The sequence below is a fragment of the Triticum urartu genome, chromosome 6A, assembly GCF_056163025.1.
Source record: "Triticum urartu cultivar PI428250 chromosome 6A, HENAU_Tu73, whole genome shotgun sequence".
In the NCBI taxonomy this organism is placed as follows: Eukaryota; Viridiplantae; Streptophyta; class Magnoliopsida; order Poales; family Poaceae; genus Triticum; species Triticum urartu.
This window is the reverse complement of record NC_141878.1, coordinates 30587854-30600379: the sequence shown is the minus strand read 5'-3', so window position 1 is coordinate 30600379 and position 12526 is coordinate 30587854. Positions and strand designations below refer to the sequence as shown.

Sequence of the window (12526 nt, the reverse complement as noted above, 5' to 3'; positions counted from 1 at the left end):
TAAGACACTTGGGAAATACTTCGAATTGGGCCAGAGTTGGCATTATGATCTGTGTAAATGCTAAAATAATGTACTGGCTCAAAATATCATGGAGGCAAATGGGTTAATTGGCTGGATATAAAATTTAAAATTTACATAAATCCATGACGTTTTCTATGACGAAAACCAGTATCCATGTAGGCAGCCACGTCATTCCAATAGGTCAATCCAAAATGCTACGTGGCACTTGTCTGTGACGGCCTATTCTGTCACAAATGCTCGGGCCTAGTTTGGGCTGTGCGGGCCTGGGGGTAGACCTGTGACGGTCAAGTACCGTCATGGACGGTGTGGCGTGAAATTATGACGCGATATACATGACGGATCTGGAATCCGTCATGCCTGACCATCCTTGACAGATTTTCACTGCGCTGTGACGGATTGGAACCGTCATGTATTAACATATTTCTTGTAGTGAACAATGTTCTCGTCACAAAACCATCGGAACGATTCCAAGATACCTGTGTGATCCTAAATTTTTTTTAGTAAATTTGAGAAGAGAAGAGTCAAAACTCTACGCCAGGATGCCTCACCAGAGCGACGAAGGGACTGAGGAGTAAAAAGAATCCTACTCTCTGATATATATAATCCTAAAGGACTCAAAACATTTTTCTAGACTCAACAACGCCAGCGATTCGATCAAGCAGGGGGCTCCTAAGTCATGGAAGGCTCTGATTACCAACTTGTAACGCCCACGATGCGGCTATATCTCCCACGTGTCGAAGCACGACTTAGAGGCATAGCCGCATTGTAAGCAATGTTGCAAGAGGGGTAATCTTTACACATCCCATGTACTGAATAAGGAAAGAGATACATAGTTGGCTTACAATCGCCACTTCACACAATATATGAGTAAAGCATTACAACATCCAGATACAATCAAGGTCCGACTACGGAACCAAAATAGAAGAAGACCACCCCTAATGCTACAGATCCCCGATCGCCCCAACTGGGCTCCACTACTGATCAACTGGAAACGAAACAACATAACGAACACGGACTTCGTCAAGCTCCTCCTTGAGCTTGGTTGCGTCACCTGCACGATATCATCGGCACCTGCAAGCTGGTTTGGAAGTAATATGTGAGTCACGGGGACTCCGCAATCTCACACCTTCGCGATCAAGACTATTTAAACTTGTCTCCCGGCTCTACCCAAAGCAAGAACACAAGCAAAGGGAACAAAAATCAACCACGGTGCAATGCGCAAGCAGCATGATGCAACACATGACATGATATGCGGGATGCGATATGCAATGCATATGCATGCTTTGGAAAGGAAAGATTGAAACTGGCCTCAACTTGGAAAACCAAGAGTGCCGCTGGAAAGATGAGTTGATTTCGGTCGAAATCGATATAAAGATCACCGGAATTGGATGCACGGTTTGGAAATGGCAAGCAAAACAAATATGGCACAAAGCTACGATTAACAGCACGAGGCCATCTAAATGCATCAAGAACAACAAGCTACTGCACTCAAACATAACAACAAAATGCATGGAAGTGATCCACTCAAGATGCTTGACAAAAGATGAACACTGAGCTACGGCTAATTCACTCAATAGCAGGTTCAAACAAGCATGGCAAAAGTGCAAAAGGTATCAGGTTACAGACTTAGTGAAATAAACAACATGTCAGGAATTAACATCAGGAAGCAATGTTTAGAGCAAGATAACAACATGCTACAGGAACATATCATGGCAAAGCAAGGCATGGCATGAACGTACTCAAATCATACAACAGAAGTCATTTACTGACCATAAGCCAAAAGGGATCAGAAAATACAATGGCAACCATGTGAACATAGCAATTATCGTTAACAGATTCAGACTTAGAAGAAAACTGGAACATGGCAAAACAGATATCAAGTAGGCATGTTTGCGAGCTCGATGCACTCACCACAAGGCATTACATGACAAACTAAGCATACACCCAGCAAGTAGACATGGCATAGAAGCTAAACATGGCAAGAACAATAACATAACATGCATGGATCAACTACAACAACCTCGGCAAAAAAGCTAAACACGTAAACATTCTGCCATGAACATTTTATAGCAAAAGTAGAGCTCGATTGACTCAAGCTAGGGTGCTCCATAAATGCAAAGAAAGACATGGATTGATAGAGCACTACAATATCTACAAAACATCCTTACTGATCATGCTCAAAAGAGGCATGGATCACTCTGTACCAACATGAATACATGGCATAAAAATAACAGCAGGAAAAGGACAGTGAAATTCTAAGTCCCTGAAATCAGCAACATCACGAGAGCTACTTTACATGCTTGTGCTAGTCACCACAAAGATCACAAAAATACATGGCATACACCCCTGTAAAGATGGCATGGCATACTTCAAAACACATGTAGGGCTCAAGATCATAGGAGGCACACATTAATCATGGAAAAAATGACAAATGTCCAATTACTGATATGGATCTGAAACTAATATAAACTAGCACTCTTGCAACAGCATTTAGGGCATCAAGATAAACTCAAATGAACATGATGTAATGAGATGAAATGAAGTACTCATTGAGATGAACAATTCGATATGCTACACGCCCAAAACGGAGCGACGGGTGCAAAGTTATGATGCGATGAAGAAAGCTAAAAATGCTGGGGACTTGGTGGAATTTTACCCTCCGGAAACTGGATGGTGTGGTTCCGGATCGCGTTTGGTTCACTGGGTGCGGGACGAGGTAGATCTGGCACGGGCGTGGATGGAGGGATCCCGGTCGGAGGTTGAAGAAGGTCAAGCTGCACGGCGGCGCTCGGGCTCCGGGGACGAGGGGAGATGGCGGGAAGGCACAGATCCGGGAGCGAGGACTCCATTCCCGGCGACGAGGATGCTTGGGGCGGCCCGGGTGCGGAGATCCCTGACGGCCATGGAGGGGCGGCTCCTTGGGAAGCAACAGAGAGAGAGGGAGCTCGAGATGAGAGAGGGAGCAAGAGAAAACAACAGATGGCGTGGGGGCGGCGGCGGCGGAGCAGTCCGGCGAGGTGCGGGGCGAAGCGGAGGAGCACCGGGGAGTGGGCGGCGCTCGGGCGAGCACGGGCTGCTCGGGGCGCGAGGCAGATGGGCGGCGGCGCGACGAGATGGGCCCCGCGGGCCTGATCCGGGCCGCGCGGCCCGGCGGCGGGGCTGGAGGAGAGAGAGGCCGGCGGCGGTGACGTGTCGCGCCCGGATTCGTCCGGCGCGGCGGCTGGACGCGTCCGGTCTGGGACGGACATGTCTGGCGACGCGAGGAAGAGGGAGGCTAGGGTTTCGTCCGCGAATTTTCCGGGAGAGCCACATATATATATATATATGTAGAGGGAGCTAGGAGACTCCAAATGAGGAGCGGTTTTCGGTCACGCGACAGTGATCGAACGACCGAGATGATAGAGGGGTTTTATGTGGGTTTTGGGCCACTTTGGAGGGGTGTTGGGCTGCAACACACACGAGGCCTTTACGGTCCCTCGGTTAACCGTTGGAGTATCAAACGAAGTCCAAATGGCACGAAACTTGACAGGCGGTCTACCGGTAGTAAACCAAGACCGCATGACAAGTCTCGGTCCAATCCGAGAACATTTAACACCCGGACACGAAAAAGAGGCAAAAGGGGACACCGGATGACATAGGGGCGCAGGAATGCAAAATGGACAACGGGGAAAATGTTCAGATGCATGAGACGAACATGTATGCAAATGCGATGCACATAATGACATGATATGAAATGCATGACACGCAAGCAAATGACAAGGCAACAACAGCAAATAACTGGAAGACACCTGTCACATCGGTCTCGGGGCGTTACAAATACTTGGTGAGGTACCAAGATGTTGACCTTATAAGGTGGACTCCGAAGCCACCGGCACCTTCATTGCCATCTGATCTTGATCAGGTAATCGCTGAAATGAGTGTGAGTGTGGTTTCTCTTCCTTCTCATACGGGATCAACACATATAAGTGATGGATATCCGACACAATGAGAAGTGCTTTGGGGTACCAATTCAGGTACTCATCGAGGGCAAGATCCTCATGCGCGGGCGGCGACGCATAATAACAACGATCCTCCTCGGCAATGAGGGCAACCTCCTCCTCCGCTCGCTCCTCCTCAAACGTCCACACCTTCTCCTTCGAGATTGGCACCCAGTCCACCTGCAGAGGAACTGTCACCCAAAGCGGCACCTGGTTTATAGAGTTGCCCCCGAACATGTTGTCGTGCGCCGAGGATTACTTCTTTGGCCCTCGCGGTGGCCGGTGGTGTGGTGATGTGTGACGATCGGTAGATGGGTGGGAGAGGATAAGGAGTGCGGGTATGATCTGCGGAGGAGGAGGAGTCCGCCAAGTAGGCCTCTCAGTCGTCATGCTGCCATGAATGCGGGCAGGCGGAAGACCGACGTGAATGAGGTCAAGCTGAAGTGGACGTGACAAGAGATAAGGGTTTTGATGGGCATGGTCATCGGAGTCCAACATGGTACGGCGGTAGATGTCGAAACTCCACCAAATCTGCTCAGTGTGATGCTGGTTTGCAGGATTTCACAGGTCCAGTCTGATGCAACGGCCGCTACGGCGACGACGTGCACGCTGGCCAACGTAAACCGGCGAGAAGCTGAGCATCGTCTTCATGCTCTGCAACATGGGTCTGGCCTGCTACGGCATCCCACAGCGCGTGATTGCAGGTGAAAGAAACGGCCGTGATATTCATAGTTCTGCTCGCCGGCGATGTCTACGACGAAGTCAGCCGGCAAGCCGCTCTCTCTGCAACTGCAAGGCGTCGCAGCCAGGCCACTGTCGATCGACCGACCCGTCCGTGAGCGTTTCCGCCACGTCACCGATCCGCGTCAAAGCGCATCCGGTCCGTCCATCCACACACAGCGACGAACGGCTGAAACTAACCCAAAGGCATCGATCCGCGGCATCCCATCTCCACCAATCACAGCCCACCTTCTTCCTCCGTCCCACTCTATATAACAAATCGCGCCGCCCGATCCGCCTCCACACACCTCAGCATCCGCAGCCCCCCAGCCCACACCTTCGCACAAAGCTCCACCTCCTCCCCACACCGTCGAAGCACCCATGGCGCCTAAGGCGGAGAAGAAGCCGGCGCTGGAGAAGACCCCGGCGGGGAAGAAGCCCGCGGCGGAGAAGAGGCCCGCGGCCGGGAAGACGGCGTCCAAGGAGGGCGGCGAGAAGAAGGGGAAGAAGAAGGCCAAGAAGAGCGTGGAGACGTACAAGATCTACATCTTCAAGGTGCTCAAGCAGGTGCACCCCGACATCGGCATCTCCTCCAAGGCCATGTCCATCATGAACTCCTTCATCAACGACATCTTCGAGAAGCTCGCCGGCGAGTCCGCCAAGCTGGCCCGCTACAACAAGAAGCCCACCATCACCTCCCGGGAGATCCAGACCTCCGTCCGCCTCGTCCTCCCCGGCGAGCTCGCCAAGCACGCCGTCTCCGAGGGCACCAAGGCCGTCACCAAGTTCACCTCCTCCTAGGCGTCTTCCTCGTTTCATGAGCTGATGGCGGCGTTCTGTGTGTAGTTAGCAGTGCGATGTTACAATCTCTGTAAGAATTGTGCTGCTTGTTGGTTTGAAGAATTAGTGATGTTGCTGTCTGAATTATTGTTCAACGTGTGCTTGTATTATTCAGTTTTGGTTGGAAGGTTCTTCTGTACGCCCTGCTACTTCTCATTTTTGTGCAGTCTGAATCTGGTTCTGTAGTTCGTAGGTCTGCAGGTACATTCATGATTTTGCAGTTGTTTACAGTAGATGTTATCAGGTTTATCATTTAGGCGTCATACTGAATTTTTCAACCTCTACGGTTGCTGCCATTCGAGTAAATCTGAAGTTGGCCAGCTTTGTTAATTTCTGACGTGGTCATCCTTTTTTCTCATTGGACTTGCCATCCATCAAGAACATGTCTGAAAAATTGGAATATGTTTGATTCAGAGAAATCAGAAGTTTTCTGCAAATTTTCAGAGAAATTAGATGCTTTCTACACAAAAGAAGAGATAAGCTAGAAGCATTGTGCCCATGTTTTACAGAGGCAAGGAACATGCCAGATGCAACCAACACTTTGTGATGGCACACATTTTTTTGATAATTGTTGCTATTGAGACACCTGAGTTTTTTTCTTTATGTTTATATTACACTACTCCCTCCTTCCATCTATATAGGGCTTAATGCGGTTTTCAAGGCTAACTTTGACCAAATACTAGAGCAATAATATATGACATGCAACTTACACAAAGCACATCGTTAAATTCGTGTGTGAAAGGAGCTTTCAATGATATAATTTTCACATTGTGCATGTCATGTACTATTAATCTTGTCAATAGTCAAATGCGGTCCTAAAAAATGCATTAGGCCCTATATAGATGGAAGGAGGGAGTAGGTAATTTCCTTTATACTATACTAGGTAATTAGTGAAAATAAAGCTACCAATTTTGTGAAGGTGTGAAGTGAATCTAATGATTCATTTCTGTATGTTTATGTACCTTTGTATGGATATATACATTATAACTTACTTGCATTGGCAATAGCCATTTGCCGTCCATTTGATATGCACCAACTGCACATTCTTCATCCTTGGGTATGGGAGCGGTTCATGTTTGTGTTTTGATGATGTTATTATTGACTTGTTTGGATTGTGCCAGTGCCTCGCCGAAAGATTGGCGTGAAAATGAGCTGCAAGGGCTGGGGAAGGGTGGCGGCACCAATTATTTGGTGCTCATCCAAAGGGGTACCCAAAGCCTGGTCAATGCCAATATTTTGGCCGGGCGTTCGAAGGCATGGATCCAAACAGGCTCTATCTTTTAAGAGTTGTGTTGTGTGAGTATGAAGAAATAGAATTGTCACTGTTTAAATTAATTTTCAAGGTTTGTAGTTTGACACCAGATTCATTGCATAGAAATATATACTATTTGTAGTTTTGATTTCTATAGTTAAATCATGATTCTTGCTGCTGTTCATGCTTTATCAGCTTTCTCATTTGTCTACTAATTTTGGTGCCATATCAAAATTTCAAACCTCTATTGTGTTGGTGCCATATCTAAGCACGTGGGCATCCCGTTGCGGGGGCTTGGAGGCCTTCATAGTTTTGGAGGGTGCAGCAGGCACTGCTAGCAATAGAGGCATTTGAGTTGTGACTGTAGTTGATGGGCACTCAATGACTCAAACCTTGTGGATGTCATGGTTATATGATTAGTTTGATGGAATATTTGAAGAGAATTGCTGGGTGAATACAATGCACCTCAAATTGGGCTATTTTAGCAGCGGAATGATGCTTAGGTGTGCAATGCACCTACTCAAAGTAGCAACGTGTGGCTCGAGTTCGCTGAGGTATGTTAGGTACCCCATCTGAAGACATAAGTTGCAATCTTACCTTCCAATAGTCAGGAAGGCATCGCGAGCATGAACTTCAATCACGCAGCGGCACCAGCGACTTAAGGTTGAAGCTTTTGTCTTGACGCGTAGTCTGTCTTCACAGGTAACAAAAACAAGTTCATCACTATGCGGCTACCAGCGCGACATATGAAAAGACACGCCAAAACAAAGATGATCTCGTTGGAGCAGCATGAGGAACGGGAGAGGAAGATTGTAGCAGCGACCTAGCTGTATGGGAGTCTTGAATGTGCTATTTTGGTTCTGGCATCTAAACCGAAGGGTCGGGCTAACCCTCTTGTGTTTGCTGAACTCTCACGGTTGCTCATTTACTCGAGTCATGTCCTTCTACTTTTATAAATAAGAGTTAAGAAGATCGGAGTAGTGACCTAGGCGCATAGGAGTCTCGAATGGGCCATTTTGGTTGTGGTGTCTAAACCTAAGGGCCAGGCCAACCCTCATGTTCGCTAAACTCTCCTAGTTTGTCCATTTACGTGAGTTAACTCCTTGTACTTTTATAAATAAGTATGAATATTTATGTTCACACGCAAACAATTTTTTATTGATTAAAATGATTTTTTTATTTAGAAGTTATTAAAATTAAACTAAGTATTCATTTTTGGATATTTAAATTAAGTTTTTTAGGCAAGGATAATTAAATTAAGTTTTTTCATACAAAAGGAAAAACCGCACTAGTTCTAATGGGCCGCACTGATGGGGCGTCTTTAGCTCGCCAACACATGTACCAGTGCGCGTGGGCCGTCGGCCCAAACCAAACATGGCGTGATGCGCGAGCGGCGCCGTACATAAATACAGCACCATCCCTCCGGCAAACCCTAACCAACCAGTCTAACGCGATTGGCGGCGGCGCGGCGCCCTCTCGCTTCCTCTCCGACGGCCCCTCCGCCGCGGAGCGAGCGACCGCTCCGGGACTCTCTTCCCGGCGAGAGCGCACCACCTGTTCTACCGATGGCCGAACCAGCCCCCACCGGGCCGTCCTCTGGTTGAACTTGTCCATAGCATCATCCATCCTACCCTTCAACGGCGGCCGCTGATGCCCCACGGCGTGTAGGATGGCTGGTGCTATGGTTAGCTTCAACCCGATGGTTAGGAAGTCACTTTTATCGTTGCCGCCGTCCAAATCAAGGCGCGCAGAATCAGGGGGCCAATCCTCCGGTTGAATTTGTCCATAGCATCAGCCAATCCTCTGCTTTTTGGCACGATGGTTACTACGATGGCTGGTGCTATGGATAAATTCAACCCGATGGTTGTGACATACCTGATTTGAAGAAGAAACTTTGCTCTACTTTGAATGAGCCGACAATCAGGTTGAAGCAGTACTGATGGGAAGGATGGTTGTTGCCATGGACGAATCCACCGGATGATACATATTCGACTACCACTTTTAACAGCTTCCTTTAGTTCTGTTATATCTAGACTAGATCTAGAAAAAATGGTGAAAACCTAGATGTAATTACCTCTGCCTTGTTTTTGCAGTTCTGAGATGCATACATGGTACCAAGGACCAAGATCTGGAAACTGCCAAGGAGATGAAGAGGGAGAGGACTCAATTGGATTGAATGAGTAATCTAACTGTTTCCATCCGATTCAAGATCTCGCTGGTGTTTGTCTAAGTTACAACATGGATCATATATATTGGTTATCTTTCAGGTTCAGTTTGCTTTGGCGAATTCTGCTTGAATTTTGTTGCAGCAAACTTGTGGTCATGTATGGTTTTTAGTTTTGTAAGCATGCATAGTTTAGAAGGGTAGAAAGTTCGTTCATGTATTGTTCTAAACTGAAAGTTTAAGTGGCTTTTCCACCCATGGTATTGTGGTGGTCATAATAGCTCGCCTCACAATTATTGATGGCCAGATCTACAAGCCCTGCGCGGTGTATTTTTTAGCCTCCTCTGTTTCTTCTGGGTATCAATCTATGCACAACAATCTTCTGTGCTTGATGACAAATAAAGGTTGCATCTTAGATATTTGCTTGATTTGAATGAGCCATTTTGCTGTCAGCTTAACTGTTAAAAGTCAGATGTAAGATTATGTTTCTTGGCACATGAGTTATTTTTCAGGCAATGCGTGTCGAGTCCACTTGGAACTGATATATGCACTGTTTTATTTGAAACTGAACCACCATGGTTTAATTTTATTTTTATTTGGACAAGTTACCCCAAGTATCATCAGTTCATGATGACTAGTTTGGTGTGGTGAATTGATCCTGGTCCTGATGTAAGAGTTTTTTATGCCACCGTCTTGTAAGGGGAGTAAGGTCTGGTATCTATATGGCTGTTATTTTAGCTCTTACTTTTTTTTTCTGAAACGGAGGCAAAAGATTTTACTCATCCATTAAATGGGAGGAGAATAGAGTTAAACTTTGGATGCACCAGTGCCTGATGCATATGTTTGTTTACTTGGTTTGAACTCTGAATGATATGTTATTATCCTGATTGCATGCCTGATGAGTTGGTTCTGCTGGTATTTTGAGGAGGCAAGCTGTGGTTTTACTCCTGGCCCTGAGAAGGGTGAACTAGGCCATAGCAAGAGCGCCTTCAGGAATATCGAGTCAGCGTGCCTTACTTCCTATTTCAATCTGAGGTAATGAAGGCAAAAAAAAGTTTCTACTCGCTCTGTTCTTGCAACTAAACAGAGAAAAACTCTGGTTACTGAAGCATTATGGTCTGTAGTTACTGAAGCATTACGGTTACTATATCAACCTACTAGGAATGTGAGTAATATGATCAAATTGGTACGCAGAATGTTCTGGTTGATGATTGCAACCTGTTAAATAATAAATATAGAAAAGCATAATTGCCTATGCTAGAGGCAGATGAGCAGGGGTTTAAAATCAATGCAATTTGTGTGGAGGGTGTAGTTCTAACCATTGATTAATTTGTTTCATGATGGTGCTATGTGTTTCAGCTGTTTAGCAGTATTGTTGGGGCTTTTCTTTTCATCAATCAAGTGGTTGATTTTTGTTCCCAGGTCAGAAGATTTTGTGCCTCTGTAAATACAGGAATCTAAATGTAGAATTGTCTATTTCATGTGGCAAAAAAAACTACGAACAAAAGCCAAAGGAACTTGTTACACGGCCAAGCTTCCCACCCACGCAGGGATGTTTTTCCCTTAGCCTCGAGCGTATTCGACCAGATCATGTGTATGAATACAGAAGGATCCGCAGCTTTAGCTACAATGTGTATGCTTAGGCTACATTTCTAAAATAATTGATTTCCTTGAGCAGGGAAAGTCTATCACCGCTGCTAGAGATTGTCCTTCGACATGCTTAGGATCCGAGCCTGCTTCCTGCTCTTCGATCTTCGACTGTTCCGTCTTCCATCTTCGACTGTTGTGCCCCAATGCCGTATGCTGTAATGGATCATTTTTACTGTATTGTTTGGACCTCTGTTTCAATGTGTATATGCTACTCTGCCATTTATTCGGTTTTATTTATAAAGGTGGGCTTTGTTTTTTTTCCTCTAGAAGAGAAGTGTAAAATGAAAGTATTGTGGTCTGTCCGCCCATTACTGATTTTCCATCTCACCTGGAGATGGAGTTATGTTCGCTAATTTGGTGTAAGTTCTTTTTTTTGGCAGCAGAATGTGTTTACTCGTTATATTGACAAATTCGTGGTCGACACAGAGCTTACTTGCATGTTCTCTGAATTAGTAATGTTTGGAGAACTGTTATCTAAGCATTTTAAAGATGTTGTTCAACAAAGCACCAGTGGTCTAGTGGTAGAATAGTACCCTGCCACGGTACAGACCCGGGTTCGATTCCCGGCTGGTGCATCTCTTTTTTAATTTGCATACTGTCACTTGTGGATTTCATTTTTTCTTTGCGGCAACTTGTAGGAGTAGATTTCTTGGACCTTGTCACTTGATAGTACAATTTTTTAGGTACACACTAATGTCACTTGTCCATATAGTGTTGATATAACTTACATGCTAATGCCACTTGTTCATACATCTTACCTACTAAAGTTCCATGCAACTTGTATGCAAATTGACGAACCTGCTTAGTTGTTGAATTAACGAGTGGACAAAATTAACACTTTTTTCACTTTCCCATAACTGCGGCTAACTGATTTTCATTTTGTGAACAATCATGTTTTCGTCCCTCAGATTCAATTCAACCTGGTGTGTACCTCAACATCCAACTGGCTTTTTTGGTTATCAACATTTTTTTTTTGTTTACGGTTTCTTCCAGACTGATTTGTGGGGTGTCTTACTTTTTCAAAACAAAGTATATGTCCAGGGAAACGACGTGTCATTTGCCCTTCTTCTGACCTATAGCATGAGTTGCTTTTTTTTTTCCTGGCAAGCAGTGAGACTTTTATTTTGAATTGAAAACAGTAGAACATTACTACATGCATTTTATTTTTTTTCTGTAGAGTGCATATCTACAAGAAGTTAAATGAAGGAGTCTACCCATCTCTAGCGATGTACATAAGCTTTCCTGGTAGTTTTATGGGTTGGTAATTTGAGTTGCTCTTGCAAACTGAGCATGATGATCAGGTTCCTTGTGGTGGAACCAACCCAATAGGGTTCAAGTGCTAGACCTGGTAGTTAAACTTAGTTAAACTAAGTTCGAAAAGGAAAAAAGAAAGAGATAGTACGAGCTGGGGGCATCAACATAACAAGCCCACAAAAGGACTTGTACGCATCTATTTCCCCTTTTGTACTGAAAAAACTATTTCTCCTTTTACCAAGCAGGGTCTTCGTCTCCAACATCCGGTTTCGCTCTCCCGTCCCCCTCTCTATAGTTCAAAGTGAGGCTAGATCAATACAATTGTCCCTAACAAAAATCGTGACAATTGGTGATAACGATTGAAATACCACCAAACATTCAAACTAAGATGTTACGCCTGGCACAATTTGAACACTTTGGATGGTTGTGCCCTTTTGTCGCTAGCATTAGATAAAAATGAGAATCTGGTAACCACAACACACAACCCCTCAAAAAAAAAAAACAACAACACAACTGGTTTGGATCTATATTCTGGACCCTAATCAAGATTGGAGTTGCGCCCTCCTTCACACTGAAACACTACCAAACAAACAAACTATAAAATGTACATCTAGCATGGTTTAAACATAACTCAAAATCCGGGGCTTT

The 12526-nt window shown here is 45.3% G+C and overlaps 1 protein-coding gene and 1 non-coding gene across 2 annotated transcripts; both read left to right on the top strand.

Annotated features, from left to right (window-relative positions):
• Window positions 1–5007: 5007 nt before the first annotated feature.
• LOC125513469 (histone H2B.10-like) lies at window positions 5008–5645 on the top strand. The gene has a single exon (XM_048678595.2). It carries the CDS (start codon window positions 5100–5102, stop codon window positions 5517–5519), a length of 420 nt encoding a protein of 139 aa, XP_048534552.1. The 5' UTR covers window positions 5008–5099; the 3' UTR covers window positions 5520–5645.
• A 5483-nt stretch (window positions 5646–11128) lies between these two features.
• Window positions 11129–11199, top strand: TRNAG-GCC (transfer RNA glycine (anticodon GCC)). Its single transcript has one exon. It is a non-coding gene; the product is annotated as a tRNA-Gly (tRNA).
• The last annotated feature ends 1327 nt before the right edge of the window (window positions 11200–12526 follow it).

Excerpts from the sequence above, each read along its gene's own strand:
- LOC125513469 (XM_048678595.2), top strand. The coding sequence starts at position 5,100 with ATGGCGCCTAAGGCGGAGAAGAAGCCGGCGCTGGAGAAGACCCCGGCG.